At 36.8% G+C, this 22,038-nt stretch overlaps 1 protein-coding gene across 1 annotated transcript in view; it reads right to left on the reverse strand.

Moving 5' to 3' along the window:
• Positions 1–4,548: 4,548 nt before the first annotated feature.
• The window catches only part of LOC112631796 (membrane transport protein XK-like), a 32,244-nt gene continuing 14,754 nt past the window's right edge, over positions 4,549–22,038 (reverse strand). The window contains 3 exon segments of the mRNA XM_025397281.1: positions 4,549–5,026; positions 5,028–5,370; positions 10,653–10,782. Of these exon segments, the coding sequence (XP_025253066.1) occupies positions 4,549–5,026; positions 5,028–5,370; positions 10,653–10,782 (951 nt within the window).

The raw sequence follows: 22,038 nt of genomic DNA on the forward strand, positions 1-22,038 counted from the left end.
CAGGGCCTGGGGGGTAGGGGAAATGGGAAGTTGTTGTTCAATGGATGTAAAGTTTCAGTTATGTTAGATGAATAAGTTATAGAGATCTGTTGTACAACATAGTACCTATAGTTAATGATAGTGTATTGTGAATTTAAAATATTAAGAGCATAGATCTCATGTTAAGTGTCTTACAAAGGCAAAACAAAACAAAAACAATGAGGTACAAGGAAACTTTTAGAGGTGATGAATATGCCTTTTCCTTGATTGTAGTGATGGTTTCATGAGTGTTTGCATATGTACACACTCATCAAATTGTATACATTAAATATGTGCAGTTTTTTGTATGTCAATTATGCCTCAATAAAGCTGTTTTTAAAAGACAGGTTTATCCTATAGCTAAGTCTCTGCAAATTCCAAGGCCACCTTCAGAAGCAAAGGAATTATTGAAACAGTCCATGTCTCTCTCATGCTCTGAAATGATCCCTTTAACAACTGATGTTTTTCCCAACCATTTACATTTGATTATATGTGTTAATACCAAGCCATTTCTTTGGTGTTTTATATTTCTGAATCAGTATATATTTATGTTCTCTAGAAGAGATGTATATTGCCTCTCTTTTTTGTATTGTGCATGGCAACTGATGGACAACTGAACAGAATCTTAGTATCCAGCAGTGTAATTTTAACAAATGGAGTAAATGTTTATAAAACAATCAGAGGAGTTTTCAGCAACCATGGACTGTTGCTGTTCTGCAAGGCTGAATCTTAGCACTCTCAAATTTCTCAGCCTACAGAAGTAATTTCCAGGTGAGTTCATACAACTATAATCAGTTACAATGAAACTATTTTAAAATTTCTGTTTTAAAAATAGTCCCTCAAGTAAAAAGGTCATGTAAGAATTGTATAAAGAATGCAATACAAGGAGAAACTGAAAAATTAATTTATTATATGAAGAAACATAACAATATTTATTAGCATCAACGACTGCAGAGAAGCAGTCAACAAAAGCTCATATCCACAATGCATTGACTGGTTAAGTACTGGCACATTCACTCATAACCACAGCACTAATGTTTTAAGGTGGTTTCCAAAGAAATGTTGTATTTGACAATCAATTTTAATATATATTTTCCCATTTACAAGGCTGAAAAGATTAAACTCACATCCACATAATGCCTTGAATCAACATTCAAGTTGTAAAGCACAATTATCAAAAGATGTTCCTATATCCTTTATAGAAAACTATACTAAAATGATACATTCATTTGCCACCAGAAAGCACTTTCTCAGATTCAGTGGGTCTTTTTCTTCCAAGTGCCATGTGTTTGAGTGCTAATTTTTGTAAGCAACTGGTGGTAAGAGAGAGGGCACCTGCCGAGAAGACCAAAGATTCACATATCCACTCAGGAACTCATATGAACGACACTACTTATTTCTTTTCAAACAGTAAAAAAATAAAAATAACCTGCTTATGGATTTGAATAACTATAATAACAACTCTATAAATATGCATAGCACTGAAAAACATTTTCAAAGCATTTTCACATCTATTATTCAATTTGATCTTTCTGATAACCTTGTGAGGTAGGTTGGACAAGGGTATTATGGGGAAACTGAGGCATAGAGCATTTAAGTTGTAGGGCTGGACAGGGAAGTGCCAATCTCTACACTGGGCTGTCTCCAGTAATGAGGAGAAGTCTAAACATGTTTGATGGACTTACTTCAATATATTTTGAAGACATACTTCACCCCCATCCAGCCGAATGATAGCAATTCAGTTGAAGCAGCTATCCTGACAAGTTATGGGATGTAATTAATTAAAGTACCGAGAAATTTAAAAATTGAAATTATAACTGAAAAACACATTTTAACTCCAAACACATGAGAAAATTTGCTGGTTTGTTTTATGCCTATAGGACAACCTAGCTCTCCAGTGTGAAGTATAATTTTGCCAATTCAGTAATATAAATAATTTAAAAACAAAAATTATCAGTTCGCCATGGCTTATGTTTTCACCACACAGAAAGAAAGTAGTGACATCCCTTCCCCAAAGTGAATGGACATACATGTGCCCAAAACTGGGATACCTGTGTATCAAGGGTTAAAACTGACAAAATACCCAAATGAGTTATCAAACCTCTGTCCTTATAAATGTGTGCAGTGGGCTTTGGGTGTCTGACAAACCAGCACTGTTAGTTTGGTTTGGGATCACTCAAGTTGCTCCCCTATGTTTTAAATTAAAGTGATTTAAAATGTATTTGAAGGTTAAGATTTTGTAATGGTTTTTGAGACAAGCTTCCAAACCAAAGCTGGAAAAAACCAGTCTCTCCATCCCTGTCTAATTCGTAACATGCCTAGTCAGTGGCAGGCTGGTGGCTACTCCCACACCTCACTCCCAAGGCCTGAGGTGGAGGCATTTCAGGTGAAAAGGGAGCACTATCACCCCTACCATTTGCCACTGCAGAGACTCAAGGCAAGAATTTCTTTCTCACAAAAAGCTTGAAAATATTTGGTGTCAATGAACACAAGTAACTGGTGTGATACAAATATATACTTGGAATGACTAAAGAATGGCCTTACTGCTCTCCTAATCATTATAGAACCCTTTTGTTAATCAGGAAAAAACAAAAAATGATGTATTAACATGGTAACTTTATTTTATTCAAAGTCATTATAGATTTTCAAGGGTGTTTTATGTATTACAATTGTGTATCTATGCACATATGTGATTACATGAAGAGTGCATGGGAGTATATGTTGTATGAAGTATTTTGATTATATATGCTCAATATTTTAGGCCTATTAAGAATAGTGCAAGTGGTAAGTGATGTGTTGGGATGGAGAACACAGTCTTGAGTGTTATTCTTATTTGGTTAAAAATAGACAAAAAATGATCTACTGTCTGGACACAAATATTGGTAAATCAAAAACATTTCAAATGAGAACAACTAAAATTGAGGCTCTATAGTTTAGGAGCTTATTGATGTATTTCTATGAACTCTATAAATATTAAACAATATGGATGTCTTGTGAAAGAATATATACTGCTTTCTTGACCTCTGAATGTAGTGGAAACTGATTACCAAATTGCATTTTCTCCTGTGTGCATGAAATTACTTAAAAATTTGACACCAAGAAGAATTTAAAATGACAATTATCCGAAGTGCAATGGCCAGATAAATACGTTTTGTAGGTTAACACAGAGAAATGAATCCCTATTCCATATGGTAAAATCGAGTCCATAAATAGAGTCTCTTTTGTAAATTTCTCAGGCTTTAATATTCATTCTAAATTGGTGTGATCTTTATGTTCACCTGTTTTCAAGTATTTCACTTTCAAGATTTTAATGGTAGAAATAACAGCACTAGATCTAGGCATTTTTCCAAGATAATTGAGGATATGCTACTCAATCGTCTTTTATGAAACAAATAGGGTCTCAGATTAAAGGAAAAAATAAATAGAACATTAAAGGGTGTCAGAGGATAAAACTGGAGATCTTTATCAAATTAACTCACAATTATGACAAGTCAAATTGCATTCCATGAAAGACAAAACTTTTCTGGTCATTCCGTCTTTATAATTTAGAAAAAGTTTCTGAATCAATCTCTAATTACAGGTGGTGGTAAGGAAAACCCTCTTCCTTCAAATAATGAAAATGAAAATTCCCTATACACTGGAACTGGGTGAGAGATTTCTGTGGGGCTTTCTAAAAAACCCTTAAGTTAACCAAGGTAACTCTTCTAAAATGGTCCTGACAGGCAAGGAATGGGGAGGCAGGAGTAAGATGGTAAGAATTCTACTTACATAAGCCTCCATCATTTTGATGTTTTAACACCCCTCCTGATCCAGAATTTCATCAACATATCAAGGAATCACAACTTTCCTAAAATTCCAGGGCTTCCATAGCCAAATTTATCACTCATTTCTGCATTCATGGATGCTAAGGGACAAGGTCTCCAAATCTAGGCTCTTGAATCAATTAGAGACAGCATGCCAGGGTGGTTACAGTTGGCTATGTACAAAAAGCCCTAATAAGATGAAAATGAAACCTCTATTCAAAAACCAAACTTGAACAGCCCTCCCTGAAAGCTCTGACGGAAATGATGTTGCTGATGGCAAAACCCTAGTAATCTTTTTTGGTCACCAGGACAGCTCTTGGGTGAAAACTATGTTCAGGGATCATAAAACTTCAGGTTACCCAAACCAGCACTCTGGAAAACTAGAGAACAGGTAAGCCCCTCTCCTCATTCTGTCTAATGAATCTAACCAGTACAATTCAGATTTGAGGGGTAACTTGTCAGTGAAAAGGCCAGTAATGCCTAGAAGAACATAACATGGTTACCTGTGAACTGTGAAGCCTTGGGTTGCCCCTTCAACACTCAGAGGTTTTCCTGGCTTCTTCCCATATAGTTCTACATACCCAAGAGCTCTATAAAGAGGAGCAGCTCACAAGGAATTAACAGCTAACGTCCTGCCTTGTTCCCTGTGTAGGGCTCATTATTTGTATGAATAACGGGTATCAAACCCAGAAAATAATATGCCTGTGCCCTGAGACCTTGGGTCCCATTAAGCAGAGCAAAGATTTTCAGCATTCAAGAACTGACTAGGCTCAGGACTTGTTTTACTGCTAGAAGGTGTCTCATCTCTATCTCTGGATGACTGTAGATCTGACTTTCCTATTGGCTCACAGGGTTTTTGCCGCCTGCAGGCCCAGCAAAAACACCTGAGCCACCTCTGAAAGCCTTCAGAAACACTGGAGGAAAAGAGCTTTTTGCAAGGGTGGAAGAACTGATAGAATACAAGCATGAAGAGAATGGCTGTGCAGTACCCAACGAGCAGCTGCAGGACCAACAGAGGTGCGCACACATACATATAGATGTCAGTCTTGAAAAGATACCACAGGAGGAGGAGGATGGCATTCTCAATGAATCTCATCATGTAATACACCAGTAGCTGGTACCAATTATGGGACTTGCTGATGAGGTCAGGGCTGTCAATTTTCAGCTGTACAGCAGACCAGCAGAACATGTTGATACCAGTATAAAGTTAGAAAGCATAGTACAATGGTGGTGCCCACCCGACTGAGGGCCTTCTCTATGTTCTCAGGGAATGGGGAACCACTGCACCAGAAGAGGATCCAGGGGTACAAGAAGAAACTGAAGAAGTTGATGAGTATTATAACCACCACCCAGGTCTTCAGGACGGAGGTAAAGAGGACCAGGACTACAACTCGAGTGGCAATCTCAAAGCTCCTCCACAGGAAGATACAGACATAGGCCAGAGGCTTCACTTTGACTTCATACTCATCGTACTTGATTTTGATGGCTAGGATGTTGCAGCGCAAGGCTCCATACACAATGGACAACAGGGATATGTTCATGAGGAGACCTGGGGAGAAAAGAGAGAGTATCATCAAGTCTCACCTCCACTAGGAATCCTACTGCAGCAGACACTCTGTCAGCACCCCACCCACATTCCTTGAACTCTTTTGTTTTATGTGCACAGCCTGACTTCCAGTTGTCAGCATCTGCCCACTGTGCTTGAGTATGTTTTCCAGACTGCAGAAAGCTGCTGCATCCAGATGCCTGTCAGGCTGAAGTGCCATGAATTAATACTCCCAGGAGCACCCTCAATGCCCCAATTCTAGCCCAGATTAAGAGCTGGAATACAAGTACTATGGCTTCCCCATCCATTAGATAGAATATCTCTGAGACATGTGTTCTATGCCATTTCCTAGTACTTTCTCATTGGATTAACTTCTAGTCACCCATGGTGATAGTCGTCTAATAGTTGTCTCCCTTTATTGGCTGCCTTCCCTTCCCCACCTCATTTCTCTTTTCCCGCACTCCTTACATCTTCCTCCCAAAATATATGCACTCAAATTCTTCTCATAGGGTCTGCTTCAGGGTAAGTCACACTAAAATACATTCCTGACCTCATCTGGGCCCGTCTGAATATGTAGAGTCCTTTATATGGTGTGTTTTGTTTTCTCAATTGGCTTCTAAGCTTCTGGGGAATCAAGACTGACCAACCAAATCTGGTATTTCCTCTTGATGTCCCTCAGCACATACCAGCAGTAGATATACAAACAGTAATAAGTTGCTCAGTATGTTCCTTTATATTTGCAGGTTGTTTTAAACTGATACACTGACTATAGAATACTCACTGTGGTTGCATTCTTTTTTTTTTAATTTATTTTTTATTATTATTATACTTTAAGTTCTAGGGTACATGTGCATAACGTGCAGGTTTGTTACATATGTATACTTGTGCCATGTTGCTGTGCTGCACCCATCAACTCGTCATTTACATCAGGTATAACTCCCAATGCAATCCCTCCCCCCTCCCCCCTCCCCCCTCCCCATGATAGGCCCCGGTGTGTGATGTTCCCCTTCCAAGTCCAAGTGATCTCATTGTTCAGTTCCCACCTATGAGAGAACATGCGGTGTTTGGTTTTCTGTTCTTGTGATAGTTTGCTAAGAATGATGGTTTCCAGCTGCATCCATGTCCCTACAAAGGACACAAACTCATCCTTTTTTATGCATTCTTAAATTCTGTGGGGAACTGAAGAAACGAGAACTTCACTGTTACTGAGAGTCAGTCTGTCTTGGGATGAAAGTATTTTATGAAATGCTTCTTAGCATTTCAAGAAGTCTCAACTCCACCTGTTTATTTCTTAAAATGACTTTTGGGTAATGGGTTTATCCAGTTTATAATAGAAGCAGAAGTTTGGGGAGACAAGATGTAGCTCATTTAAATGGAAAGTGGTTTTACATTCCAGAGCACAGCACTGTTGGCCTTGAGTTGTACTATCTAAGATATATGATGCCAACCCATAAGTAGACTGTGGTCAAAACTGAAATATAATCACTTACTACAGGCTGCCAACATCTCTAAATACTGGCACAAGGAAGGATGGGAAGCAGGGCTATGAGTTAGGAAATGACAGCCTGGCTCTCGTTTTATTCTCGTCTCACCAGTTTACGCTGAAAAAATGGCAACCTCTCTAGGTTCTGTTTTCTCACCCATAAAATTGAGATAATACCTTTCCATGCCTGCTGCTTCATTTTTTAAAAATATCTTGAAATGTTTATTTATTCATTTTAATAAACTTTATTTTTAGAGTAGTTTTAGGCTCACAGTAAAGTTGAGCAGAAGGCACAGAGATTTCCCATATATTCCCTCACCCGACACAAGCATATCAACAACCCCCAGTATCAACATCCCCCACCAAAGTGATACATTTTTTTTACAACTGATGAACCTACACTGACAGATCATTATCATCCAAAGTTTACAGTTTACATTAGGGCTTACTCTTGGCATTGTACATCCTATGGGTACATTGGACATTATACATTGGACAAATGTATAATGACATGTAGCCACCATTACAGTATCATACAGAGTAGTTTCACTGCGTAAAATTCCTCTGTTCTCCACCTATTCATCCCTCCCTAGTCTCCAACTCCTGGAAATCACTGATCTTTTTATTGTCTCCATAGTTTTATGTTTTCCAGAATGTTATATAATTGGAATCATACAGTATGTGTGGCCTTCTTAGATTGACTTTTTTCACTTAATAACATACATTTATGTAACTCTAATGGTGTTGACTCAAGCTTTTGTTAATTAATCTTACTGAATAATTGTGAGTCTGACTAGCTGATCAGGGCCATAGTGGCAACTGTTTACAGAACTCAGCAGGGAGTCTGTAAGCCACTTGGACACCCTCAGCTGGACTGACAGAGCAGAATATCTGTGTGTCAATGTACTTTATTCATCTGTCGCCGGGTCAGAGGTCTGCAAGGGACAGACTCCCTGCGTCGGTGCCCCCTCCAGAGGAGTGCTGCTGCAAATACATACTGCATTAAACATTGAAAATACTCATGATTATAGAATTATTTAGTGTTAAAAATGATGCATGGCATGAAGACAATGTTAAGAATAAGTCATATAAAGTATACTCAGAGCATTGTAGAAGTTGCTTTATTTAGGTAAACGGGGAGTTAAAATAATCAAAATGTTTTTGATAAAATGTCTGCTGATAGAAAAAGTATTTGAATAAAATGAAAAAGTACTAAGGAAAACTTATATTTATCTTATGTTTAAATGACAGCAGGCAAGTATTAGAAAGTCTTTTTTTGTCTATGGACAAATTAGATAAAGTCGACTTGTCNAAAGACTTGGAATCAACCCAAATGTCCATCAGTGACAGACTGGATTAGGAAAATGTGGCACATATACACCATGGAATACTATGCAGCCATAAAAAAGGATGAGTTTGTGTCCTTTGTAGGGACATGGATGCAGCTGGAAACCATCATTCTTAGCAAACTATCACAAGAACAGAAAACCAAACACCGCATGTTCTCACTCATAGGTGGGAACTGAACAATGAGATCACTTGGACTCGGGAAGGGGAACATCACACACCAGGGCCTATCATGGGGAAGGGGGAGCGGGGAGGGATTGCATTGGGAGTTATACCTGATGTAAATGACGAGTTGATGGGTGCTGACGAGTTGATGGGTGCAGCACAGCAACATGGCACAAGTATACATATATAACAAACCTGCACGTTATGCACATGTACCCTAGAACTTAAAGTATAATAATTAAAAAAAAAAAAAAGAGTTTGACAAGTTGTTATAAAGAATAGGGTAAAGATACATGTACTGACCTAGATGATATCCAGGATATATTCCTGTGCTGGAAATTGCACATAAATTATGTGTAATTGCAATAAAATATGTGTAATGTGATTCTATTTATGTTTTTTGAATCCACAAAATGACACTCTACACCTCTACAGATAGATAGATGAATCTTATAAAATAAAAAGTTATTGCATGTAACACCTTTATGCATTTGTGAAAGAAAATAAACATAATTATGCACAATGATATTTGGTCATTTGTGTCCTACAAAAGCAGCAATTTTATGTTATCTAACAACAATTACAGAGGAAAAGATATCAAAGGCCATACCACTAATAACCATGGTTATCTCCAGAAAGCAGACTGAGACTAAGGGTTGACACTTGCAGTGCCATTTTGATTACCTGAATTGTCTGAATTTTTGTAATGTGAAGCGTATATGTATTACTTAGATAATTACTTACATAAAGGTGAGATTTACATTTAATTATTAAAGAAAGAAAGAAGACAGGTAGACAGGCAAAAAGACAAACATTATGTGTGCTGGAGGTTTAGAAAAATTGAGGAGCAATGAGGAGAAGGGGAAAGGAGAGTTTTGAAGACAGAGACACATTGAGATAAGGACGACTCAAGAAAATTTTAAGGCAATATTGCTATAATCATGTACGCAGTTTTTTCTCTCCACTCTCAAATACACCTCAGATGTTTTCTTGCAAGATTAAACAAGGATGAGGGAGCTGGAGTTAGAAATGAAGCAGCTATGAGATCAGTGCCATTGGGTGAGTTTCAAACAAATCGTTATATGAGTCACATATAAAATGCTAATTGTCTCCCAGAGCAAATAATTATAGTGGCAAGACAGAGTAGAAAATCAATCACACATTTTGTATAAATGAGTTTTAAAAGTGGGAAAAATCTCTATGGGGCAAGGCGGTAATTCCAAACATCCTGCTCAGTAGTGCGTCACCAACTGGACACCACAACCATTCTTTCCCAGGTCACTCTCAGGAGCCCCGCTAGTTGTATATGCATAATTGTACATACAAAGAGCTCAGTAAGTAATGGATAGCTTGATTTTATTCATCAGGACTTAGCTTTTATGTTTTGTGGTGTGCTTTGGAGTGAAAATGACTTTGAAGTCAATCCCAGACACTGGGATTGGGACCTGACATGTATTGTCTCACCCAACTCACCTGATGATCCCATAGGAGGAAAACCTTACTGTGGTTCCTAAAAGAGGAAAAGGAGGCTTACAGATATCAAGTAACCTTCCCGAAGTCACACAGCAAATAAGCAGAGTGGTTGAAAATTGAATGCAGAACTGTCTAATCCAAAGGCTCCGTTCTATTTCAGAAGGAAATCAAGTTCCAGATCACCATTTCTCTACCTCCAGCCCATAAAGCACTGGGGTAAATTCTGATTGTGTCAGGCCCAGGCATCCAGCCCTGGCCCACTCCTTTGTCCCTCTGCATCTATGGCAGAGAATTTAGAGAGCCCTCCTATCTTGATCCAGATAGGGAAATACCAATCTAAAGAATATAATAAATACATAGGTTTTCAAACATGTACTTGCGTGTTCATTTATCAACAAAAGTTATCGCATATAGGCCTGGGTGCAGTGGCTCATGTCTGTAATCCCAGCACTTTGGGAGGCCTAGGTGGATGGATCGCTTAAGGTCAGGAGTTTGAGACCAGGAGAATTGCTTGAACCTGGGAGGCAGATGTTCAGAGGTTGCAGTGCACCACTGCACTCCAACCTGGGTGACAGAGTGAGACTCCATCTAAAATATACATATATATATAAAATATAAAAAAGTTATTAGATGTAATACCTTTATACATTTGTGAAAGAAAATAAAGGGAATTATGCACATACACAGTTGCAGCCACTTGACTATGTCTCCCTCACACATACTCACCTTACCATATCTAACTCCATAACACTGTGTGCTGCCTTGAACTCTCATTTGGAAATGGTACCAGCTCAGAACATGATACTGCTATACGTACCTGTGAATTTTGGAAAATCCTGAAATACAGGAAGCTGTGGGTGGATGAGACATTCACCAGTTATCGATGTTAAATCTAATCCTGTTGGCACATCAGATTGGGTTAGCTGAATGCCAGCTACCTGTGAAGCCTAAGGGAGAGAAATATTTAGAGAAATCATTTTTTCCAAATGTGTCAGAATTGGGCTTGCCCTCTGGGGCCCACTGATTTAACTTAGACTTGATGTTGCACCAGAAAGGGCAATGGACTGAAGGCACCAAGATTGGAGTTCTTTCCCCAGCTTTTTTTCTATTTAGCCATGTGAATTGAACCAAGTCATTTTTCTCTTGTGATCTCATTTCCTCAAAAATAAAATGAGACATCTGTAATACATTAAATGATTTAATTTTAATTCCTTTTGAAAATGAAATTTTTGTTCTGGTAAAAACCACATAACATAAATTTACTCTCTTAAATTTTTAAGTGTATAGCACAATATTGTTAACTATATGCACATTGTCGTATAACATATCTACAACTTTTTCATCTTGCATGACTGAAACTCTGTATCCATTGAACAGCAAATGCCCATGTTCCCTTTTTCCCAGCTCCTGGCAACCATTATTCTACTCTCTGTTTCTGTGAGTTTGACTATTTTAGATACTTCCTATAAGTGGAATCATGCAGTATCTGTCTTTTTGTTATTGGCTTATATCACTTAGCACAATGTTCTCCAGGTTCAATGTGACAGAATTTCCCTTCATTTTAAAAGGCTGAATAATATTCCATTTATATGTGTGTTTAAGTGTGTGTGTGTATATATATATATGTATGTATGTATATATGTATGTTTGTATATATGACATTTTCTTTATCCATTCATCCAATGACATTTAGTTTGCCTCCACATCTTGGCTATTGTGAATAATGCTCAATTAAAATTAGTGTGCAAATATCTCTATGAGGTCCTGTTTCCAATTTGTTTGGCTATATACCCAGAAGTGGGATTGCTGAATCCTATGGTAGTTCTATTTAACTTTTGGAGAAACCTATATTTTGTTTTTCATAGAGGCTGCACCGTTTCACAATCCCACCACCAGTGTGAAGAGTTTACATTTCTCCGCATCCTCTCCAACACCTGTTGTTTTCCGGTTGTTTGATAGTAGCCGTCTTAACCGGTATAAAGTGGTATCTCATTGTACTTTTGATTTGTATTTCCCTGATAATTAGTGATACTGAGCATCTGTCCTATAACTGTGGTATATCTTCTTTGGAGAAATGTCTATTTGAATCCTTTGCCCATTTTTCACTGTTTTTTGGGGTTATAGAGTTGTAGTATAAAATACTTTTTAAACTAAGAAAAATGAAATGCTTATCTTTTGGATTTTAAAAAGTAGTATCCATCTCTAGGGTGGTTTTGGGAGTGAATTGGAGAGTGAATGTAAATCATGTAGATCAGTCCATGGCACATGGTAGCTATCAATAAATGTTCGTCTTTTATTCTTTTGCACCATGCAGCCAAACTGATTCTTGTCTTTCTTTCCTTTTTTGTTTGCAAGCATTAGAATAAAGCTTCTCTCACTGTCTTCATGAATATATTTGTACTTCTTGGAAGTGTATCATTGTTAAGAAAGTGAAATATTTTATGGCATTTTGAGGAGTTCAGGCTGATGCATATCTGTTCATGTAAAATTACTAGTTGAGTATGATACTGTGTGATAGCTCTCAGCATTCAAGTAAATGTTAGACAAGGTTCAGACACATCTACTTTTCTCACGTATAGTTGTGCAACAAAATATGAGTTCCAGATATGTTGTATTATTAATACATAATATATTCACAGTAGTCTTATCACATATTTTAGTTACACATCTGACATTTGCAATGTGATACAATCACTTGTGTGATGTTGTTGATGATTCATTCAATTGCATTACAAACCTTTGCTAATCACTCCTGATTCAAAGTACTAACATTTTATGAGGTAGGTGTTACTTTTATCACCATTTCACAGGTGACGAAACTGAGACACAAAGAAGTTAATTTACTCCCAAGCCCACACATCTAATAAGTGGTACAGTAAAGCCTTCACCATTATGTCTTCACCATTCTAGGGGAAAAGACCAACAGGTCTCTGGGTACCAGAAAAGGGGAAGGAGTTACCCTAGAGAGAGAAATGAGAGGACTAAAGAGAGCATTTCATCTACTTTCAGTTGTGTCTAAGAATGTAAGAAGGAAAGAAGAAGAATAAAGGCCAGAGATAAGAAAGTGGAGGTGGAGTGAACTGTAGGACCTGGATGGACTAAATTCTACAATGAATTAGAGTGAAATGGAGACCCTGGAACTGTCAGGGGCAGGATGAGGCAACCCTAGGAATACGGAAGTAGAAGACTCATTAAAGAATAACTGAGAAACAGGAAGAAAGAAGGTACAACCTAGCTCATCTTCTGCCTGGTCACTCTTCCTGGGAGCTAATGCTGTGTAAAATAATCTGTAAATACTGAATATGTTATCTTCTATCCATGGATGCCAGCAGCTTTGTTATAGAGGGCCAGGACTATTTCCAACATGAACAGAAAAATTAAAAATTATATTTTACAAGTATTTAAGATATAATTTTAAATATTATATTTAAATTTTTAAAATTATAATTTTAATTTTAAAATTATAAATTTAAAATTTATATTTTAAATTTAAATCTGAGCCAAAAGTGGTGAGGTCATAGAAATGTTTTTGATAGAAGAGCTGATAGAATTTACTGACGTATTAATGTGTTATGAATGAAAAAGAAGCATCAAGGATTTTTTTTTAACTGAGCTAGTAGAAAAATGAAGATGCCAGTTACGGAGACAGAAATGACCATGGAAAGGTGCAGACTTGACTGAAAAAAGGCGAACAAAGAAGAGTTCAATTTTGGATATGTATAGTGGAAGATGCCCATTGGACATTAATGTGAAGATATTGATTAGGTATTTGGATATACAAGTATAAGTCAAAGAAGAGGTCCAGGTTGGAGATACAAATTTGGAAGTTATCTGCCACAGAGATAGACAGGTTTACTTAAAAGATCTGTGCTGATAGAGAAGTGAAGAGATTTAAGGATGGAACTCCTAAGTTCTTCAAAGTTTAGAGTTTGAGAAAATGAAGAACTGAAAGGAGAATGAAAAGGAGCTACTAGTGTGGTGGGAAAAGTCCCATGTGAGAGTGGGTTGTTTAAGCCAAGAGATGAATAGGTTTCCAAAAGAACAAAATAAACCTTCTACGTCGGTATATAGAGTAAGGTGAGGCCTGAGAACTAATCATTGAATGTGGGGCTTGCAGGGCTTGTTAGTGACCTTGAAAACCACTGTTTTGGCAAAGGAGTGGTGATGTAGCCTCATTGAATAGATTCAAGGCAGAAGGAAGGAGAACTGGAGACACTGAGTTTAGACAACACATTCAGGGAGTTCTGCTACAAATAGAGAAATAGGGGGAATTAATGGGAAGCAGAGAATTAAGATATTATCTTACTTTTTAAATGTGGGGGTTATTAAAGCACGTTTGAAAGCTGAATGGAGTGATCCTATAAAAGGAGAAAAAATGAGTGATACTAAAATAAGAGGACACAATTGCAAGAGCCATGTCTCTGAGTGGGAGAAATATGGGATCCAGGAGACAAATGGAGGAATTGGCTTGGATAGGGACATGACCACTCATCCTTAGAAGGAGGAAAAGCAGAGTCTAGGCAGTGAGGTATATTCATGGGACTACAGGAAAAGTCTGTCCATATGGCTTCCCTTTTCTCAGAAAAGTAAGAGAAAAGGTCCTCAGATGAGATAAGAAGGGTGGAGGAGGTGTTGAACCTCAAGGAGTGAGGAGAGGCACTTCAGACACTTGGCAAATGATTGGACTAAAGAAAAGATAGAAGGATTACTGGTCAGCCCTAAACACCCTCTTGAGGTTAATAGTGAGTAAAAACATTTGCCAGTGACATACTAACATTTTTGTTACTAAGTTTGCAACATCATTTGATGGAATTTTTCAAATTAATTAATGATCTTAAACTTATATTTAAGAAGTTTTTCTCAAATAATATGTAGTTCTATACTTGTTATTAAATGTAGAAATTGATACTTTTTAAGAATATTATTGTAATCACTTGGAAGTTGTGTCTTTATTTCATGCATCTTCAGCAAAAGTTGGGACTCAGAAATGTAGACACAAAATATTACGTGCTCATTGCTTCATTTATTCAACTTCTTTAAAAAAAAAATAGAGACAGGGTCTTGCTCTGTCACCCAGTCTGGAGTGCAGTGGGACAGTCATGGCTCATTGTAACCTTGAACTCCTGGCCTCAAGTAGTCTTCCCACTTCAGCCTCCCAAGTAGTCAGGACTACTGGCATCTGCCTCCATTCCTGGCTAAAGTTTTGTGTTTTTTTTTAGAAGGAGTCTCACTGTTACCCAGATTAGTCTTAAACTCCTGGCCTCAAACGCCCCTTTCACTTCAGCCTCCCAAAGTGCTGGGATTACAGGCATGAGCCATTGCACCCAGCTCATTTACTCATCTTCTATTCTGCCCTTTTCTTTCCCAGATTGCAAGTTTTTATCTTAGAATCCCCCACTTTTCTCTGCATCTCTCTGTCTCTAACTGTGATAACTAGTACTGTATAAATACCAGACTTCAAGGGTGTTTCAATGTCTTGAGGAACTAACCTTGTAACTTCTAAAAGAGTCTGTAATTTTGATTGGTTGTCTTATTTAATAATATTCTGCCCTGATAGTGATATTTAAATTTATATTTCTGTCACCTGAAAAGAAAATAAATTCTTTGAGTTATCTTTAAGTCAGAACCTTAATTTGAAATTCTCTTGCCTCCCACACTGCTTGAAGTTTAAAAAATAAAATTAAATCTAAGATTGTTGTATTTCTTCTTTAAACGAAGAGTTCGAAAGTGTGATCTTATTTAAATTAACAATGATTAACTCAATAAGAAAGGAATCTTTTGATAGTAAAAATCTATGTTGAAAATATTTCTTTAAACAGATTAGAGTTAAGCAATGATAAAGTCTAAGCCATTTTATTGGCTATTTTTTTTTTATTTGAGACTTGATTCCAAAATTAGTGTAATAGATACTAGGGCTCCATATATTTCTAACCTCAAGATAAATCCTATTGACAATTTAATCAAGATTTTTGATTAAGAAAATAAATGTGAAAATACATTTATTAACTGAATAATTGGCATGAGAATCCTTTATATATGTATTTTACTATGTGATTCATTTTTGTTTTATAAAAATCACAAGTACTAACATAACTAAATTGACTTGCTCTTTAATGGTTTCCATATTTAACAGCTATATCCAACATTTAGACTTTGTAATACTCTTGGGGAAATGGGCCTACTTATGGGGAAATAGCTTTATTTTATTTGGGGGGAAGAAAAAAAGAGAATGAGAAAAGTGATTCATGAGCCTTCAAAGCAATAAAACTGAAAATACATAGCATGTGGTTTTCATTGCTTTCCAAAAAACCACACACATTTTACAGCACAGGGAGATCAGCTAGACAGAAAGTAATCTGGATTCCACTTCTTAACAAATCTGGCTTTTCTGATTCTAGCAGGAATGAGACCAATTACTTACATAAAATCTGTAAGACTCATGGCTTCAAGGAAAACAAATCATTAGGACTATGGACACTACTGTAATGAAAAAAGACTCAGTTATACTGATCAGTCAGAAATGACTGACTGCTGCAAGAACATTTTGATATATTTAAACAAGTGGATTTCAGGTAAATGAAGAAGATTTCAAGAAACTATGCACCCTCCCATGGGTATACATGTCATAATATGGTTATGGCCAGTTTTCACATATACATTTAAAATTTTGGATCTTTATACAAATTGATATTTGAAGAAAAAAACAGAGAGAGAGAGTAAGGAAGGAAGGAAAGAAGGAAGAAAGAAAGGAGGGAAGGAAGGAGGCAAAGAAAGAAGGAGAGAAGTGAAGGAGGAAGGAAAAGAAAAAGAAAAAAGAAGCCAACTAGAAATGAAACAAAATGATTTAGGAACAGTTAAGAATGAACTCTATGGTAGATCTCAACCTTTTGTGGACTATAATCCACCAATTACTCCATCAAAGTAATTGGATCCAAAGATATCAGCAATATTAATAAAAGTAAAACTAAATATACTAAGAACACTTTACATTATAATTAAATATATAATATATTTATATTATTTAGTTTTTACAACTCCATGAATAGCTTTTAGAAGTAACTTTATCTTAAAGTTGAAGATAAACCTAGGAGAGAGTAGATAATTTTTTCAAGGTCACTTGGCCAGTTAAGTTGCAAAATCGAGACCTGAACTAAGCTGCCTAATGCCAATGTTCTTCTTTCCTAATCCTTGCGAGAATGGGACCAGTTAGTCAGTACTATTCTACCTCCTTCAAATGTATGGTTTTTTAGCATGCTATAAATTGTTGTATAATTCTAAATAATGCCTGTGTGTTTCCTGGATGACCTGTTTCTACTATGTTGTATGTGTAATAGATGAGAGCCAAGGAAAAAAGAGTTGCTATTGTTCTACCCACTTCATTTTGAAGAAGAAAAGAAAAAAATCCCATACCTTGGTTCTACCCAAACCAATTAAATCAGACTTTCACTGAAGCTCCCAGGTGACTCAAATGGTGGCTACAGTTGAAAACTTATCTATCTAGAACCTATATTTGTCTTAAAGTAGCCCATGATATCATGAGCTATTTCGGTAGCCACGTCACATTTTTTGAAAGATTTTGATCACAATACATTGTCACAGATACTGTTTCTCAACCACAAATTCCTCCACACTGAATCTGTGCATATGCCTTTTGGGATTTCAGAGCAGATCTTACTTTTAGCCCAGTTGTCTTTTCCACCATGTTAGGTGGCTAAGAGATTTTCCAACACTGTTTCTACCAATGAACTTCACATTCTTCTCAGTTTCACGTCATACTCAAACCCAATCATCAAAATTTATGGATTTTTCTAAGTTACTGACTAATATAAAACAAGGTAGATCCAAGAGTAGAATCTATATGGCACAGTATGAGAGACCTCCCTCCAATTTGGTATTGATCTACTTATTAATCATCTCCTTTTGCCATTCATCCTATCCAAATTCCATCAACTTTTCTTGTTTCATAAACTACTTATACTACCTTGACCATAATAATAAGATGTCTTAAAATGACTTCCTTCTAGGAAGGTCTTGAGTGCCCCTGTGCCCGGTGAAATAGTAACACTTCTGGGATGAGAACTTCATAGCCTAGCTGATGAATATCCAGCTCAGAGTTGATCAAACTATTGTCTTTTAATGAGCAACATTATCTACTTAAAATGGTATGACTCCTCTCTCTCAGGCTTGGCAATTAAAAGTTGGGAGCTGCTAACTAGAACAGGAATTTCCACTGGGAGGTAAGATGAAGAAAAATTAGAGACATAACCATATGTGCAAACAGCAGCCTCAACACTGAGGGTGGTTGGCTGTGTTTGCAGCATGAACAAGGCTCCTTCTTAAAGACACACCTCTCCAGGACAAGAGACCTGTTCTCATCACCAATCCGATAAATATGGCTTTTTAATTTTTTTCAGAAAACAAAGCAAGATAGAACTTTTGAAATTAAGAAAAAAAAAAAAAGAACCTTTGCAATTTGGGCGGGGTGGCTCACACCTGTAACCCTGGCACTTTGGGAGGCCAAGGCAGGTGGATCACCTGAGGTCAAGAGTTCAAGACCAACCTGGTCAACATGGTGAAACCCTATCTCTACTAAAAAATTAGCCAGGCATGGTGGTGCACACCTGTAATACCAGCTACTTGAGAGACTGAGGCAGGAGAATTGTTTGAACCCGGGAGACAGAGGTTGCAGTAAGATCACGCCACTGCACTCCAACCTGGGCAATAGAGTGAGACTCCATCTCAAAAAAAAAAAAAAAAGACCTTTGGAATCTTGAGAAACAATAAGAAAGCAATCTTCAGGCATTCCCCAAAATAGCTATATCAGAAGAGTATAAATGTGACCATCCAACCATCCATAGCCTAAAATCATATTTTGACCAGTTGTCTCTTGAATAAACAATCTCTCATTTTTTCTTTTATGAAACAACTAAGTGTTTTATTTCTGATGCCTCTCTAAGGCTTTTAGAGAAATATATGTGTATATATGTGTATGTGTGTTGAAAAATTTAAACAATATAAAAAGAGATACTGAAGCCTCTTCTATCCTTCCTATTCCCCAGAGGTAACTATTAATGATATCTGAGTACTTATGTTTCAAGGCTCTTTTTCGGAATATATAGAAACACAGTTTTATAACACAAATAGAATAAAACTGTTCAGCAAGATGCTTTTTTTTTTTTTTTTTTTTTTTTTTTTTTGAGACAGAGTCTCGCTCTGTCACCCCAGGCTGGAGTGCAGTGGTACAATCTCGGTTCACTGTAAGCTCGGCCTCCCAGATTCATGCCATTCTCCTGCCTCAGCCTCCCGAGTAGCTGGGACTACAGGTGCCTGCCACCACGCCCAGCTAATTTTTTTTTATTTTTAGTAGAGACGGTATTTCACCGTGTTAGCCAGGATGGTGTCGATCTCCTGACCTTGTGATCTGCCCGCCTCAGCCTCCCAAAGGGCTGGGATTACAGGTGTGAGCTACTGTGCCCAGCCAGCAAAGTGCTTTTTAGTTGTATCATAAATTACATTCTTCTTATCAGAACACATAGGTCAACCTATTTTTTGAATGGCTGCAAAGTCCATCATATGAAACACCACAAGTTATTTAATCAATATTCTGTTGTTCATTTTTTCTATTTTTCTCTACTTCATGCAATACAACCTTATGGTTGTAACTTGTTATTTGTCAGTAAAGTTAATGGTTTTACCATGATAGTTATATTCCTATTATTACTCTAACTGGTTTTCTTTACTAACTTATTAGCTCATTGTTTTCTTCATTAGCTTAGGTTTTTTATATGTAATAGATATTAATCCTTTGTTATCTAGATTACACATTTTTCTCAGTTATCATTTCACCTTTAACTTTATTAAAGTGAATAAAGTTTATTTAAGTAAACTTAAGTTTATTTAAGTTAACTTTGTTGAAGTAAATAAAGTTAACATTTTAATTAGTCTTATCAGTCATTACTTTCTTTTATGATTTTTGGGCTTTATACCATACTTTAAAGGGCTTCTTCACTCACTACATTTGTATAAAAATAATTCTCTTCTATTTTAATATTTTCTTGTGATTTTGTATTTTATGTTGAGATATTTTACCTATCTGGAATTTATTCATAATGTGAGAATTTAATATTTTCTGAAATTGGTTCATAAGTAATTTTATTTTTAGATAAATGCTTGTAGTGTTCTGGTTAAAGCACGGGGTTTTCCAGTTATAACAATCTTTACCTGAATCCCTGCTTTGCCTCTTTTATATAATGTGACTTTTGGCAAGTTGTTCTCTAACTAACTCTTTCAGCTCTAAAATATGAATATTAAACTATATCCGGAAGAATTGTGAAGCATAAATAGGAACATCTAGGAAACTGCTTAGCATGGAGTTGGGGTATGAAAAGAACTTAATAAATATCAGTTATTCTCATCATTTTTATTTGATTCTGTAATAAAGGTCAAGGCAATTGTTTTCTGTAATGTTAACAACATCTTACTGTTTAATTCTTTTATGTCTGTTGGTTGGTTGATTTGTTGCTAACTAGTTGCTTTGTTTGGTTTGGATGTAAGCAAAACAAAGGATTATCCACCAGACTCCTCTTTGAACTTTTCTGGTACATATCATAAAACCCATTATGTAATGGCTCCAATTTGCTGCAAAGAAATGAACTGCCAATGTGCGATGTTACTTGCCTCATATTATATTTAGAGAGATTACAAATTCTAATATATTTTGAATTTAGCAGTGAACCTAAGGTTAAGAGGTGGCAGCAACTAATTTCCTCTGTTTGTTTTCTTAATTTTTATTGTAACTATTGCATTCTTAGTAGAATTATCTGTAAAAAATTGTTGTCTCCTCCATGAGATTACCTATAGTCACATTAAGTGCAAGACTCCATACCTAGCACAGTACCTGGCTCATAGTAGATGCTCAATAAACATTCCATGAATAATAAATAGAATGTCTATTGCACATCTAATGTATGCCCTGAAATTATTTAATTTTTAAAACAATCATGCAAGGTAAATGTTATTATTCTCATTTCACAGATGAAGAAGTTGAGCTCAGAATTAATGAACTGCCGAAGAGACTGAAATTACATGACCTGAACTCAGGCCATAGTAACCTTGGGGCTGGTGGCTGAGGTAGGAGTAGTCCTGGATAGAATGTAGTAAGTGTGGCTCTCAGCTTGGCATGTCTCAGAGGCAACTTTCTATTTTCCTTCCTGGTAAGGCCAATCTTAGTGGTTTCCTTTATGTAAAGTAGAACTAGGTCCTGTGCCAAGCAAGACAAGCAGCTCTATGCATGTCCCTGAGAAACTAAAATGATGCTCATCATCCCAGTCTGCAAATTAAGCCAGAATTTCAGTGTCGCTAGCAGTCAACTCCCCAAAGACAAATAGGTTATAATCTAGTTTCAGAAAGGAAAAAGTGACTAGTTGTCTGAAAGAACTGACATCACCTGCAAGCTAAGTACCTTTTCCCGTATCTGTGGGCTTTCTGCTCACCCTGGCTGTCTTGCTGAGCTCACTTGTACCAGATGGACGGCAAAACAAGACTTGCCAGGAAACTGAAACTTGCAACCAAATAGGAGAGACCAATTGCCAGACAGCATGTCTCAACACTGCTTCGTCAGCACACAACTTACGTAATCGCCTGTTTATGCAACAGGGTACATGAATTTTAATTGACAGCACTGTTAGGTTTGATTCAGTGTCATCTAATAGAGAGTTCTTGATTGGATATTCTACTTGTGGTTCTATCACTACATTTGTGGTATTAGGGGGTGGGAGGAAAAATCAGAACCAGCTCTGTTTGCAATAATGTGATAATGCAACTCAATGCTGTATTCAAGGAGAAGCGGAGTGAACAGAGGGATGCTTCTCCAAAGTTAGACTCATTGGAAAAAATGAAGAATTTGTAGCAGGGTTAGAGGCAATACAATAAGATGTCAAGAATCTTATAACGTCTAAGGAACCAAAGCTGGGACAAGAGTGTTAGAAAAAGGAAGCTGTGTCTTTAGAACTAAGTAACAGTAAGTATACAGTTCTCCACAGAGGAAACATCTGCATGCTTAGGTCTCACTTTAAATATCAGATCTTCACAGGAGCACCCAGATTCATAAAGCAAGTCCTTACAGACTTACAAAGAGACTTAGACTCCCATACAATAATAATGGGAGACTTCAACACTCCACTGTCAACATTAGACAGATCAAC

Source organism: Theropithecus gelada, chromosome 9, assembly GCF_003255815.1.
Source record: "Theropithecus gelada isolate Dixy chromosome 9, Tgel_1.0, whole genome shotgun sequence".
NCBI lineage: Eukaryota > Metazoa > Chordata > Mammalia > Primates > Cercopithecidae > Theropithecus > Theropithecus gelada.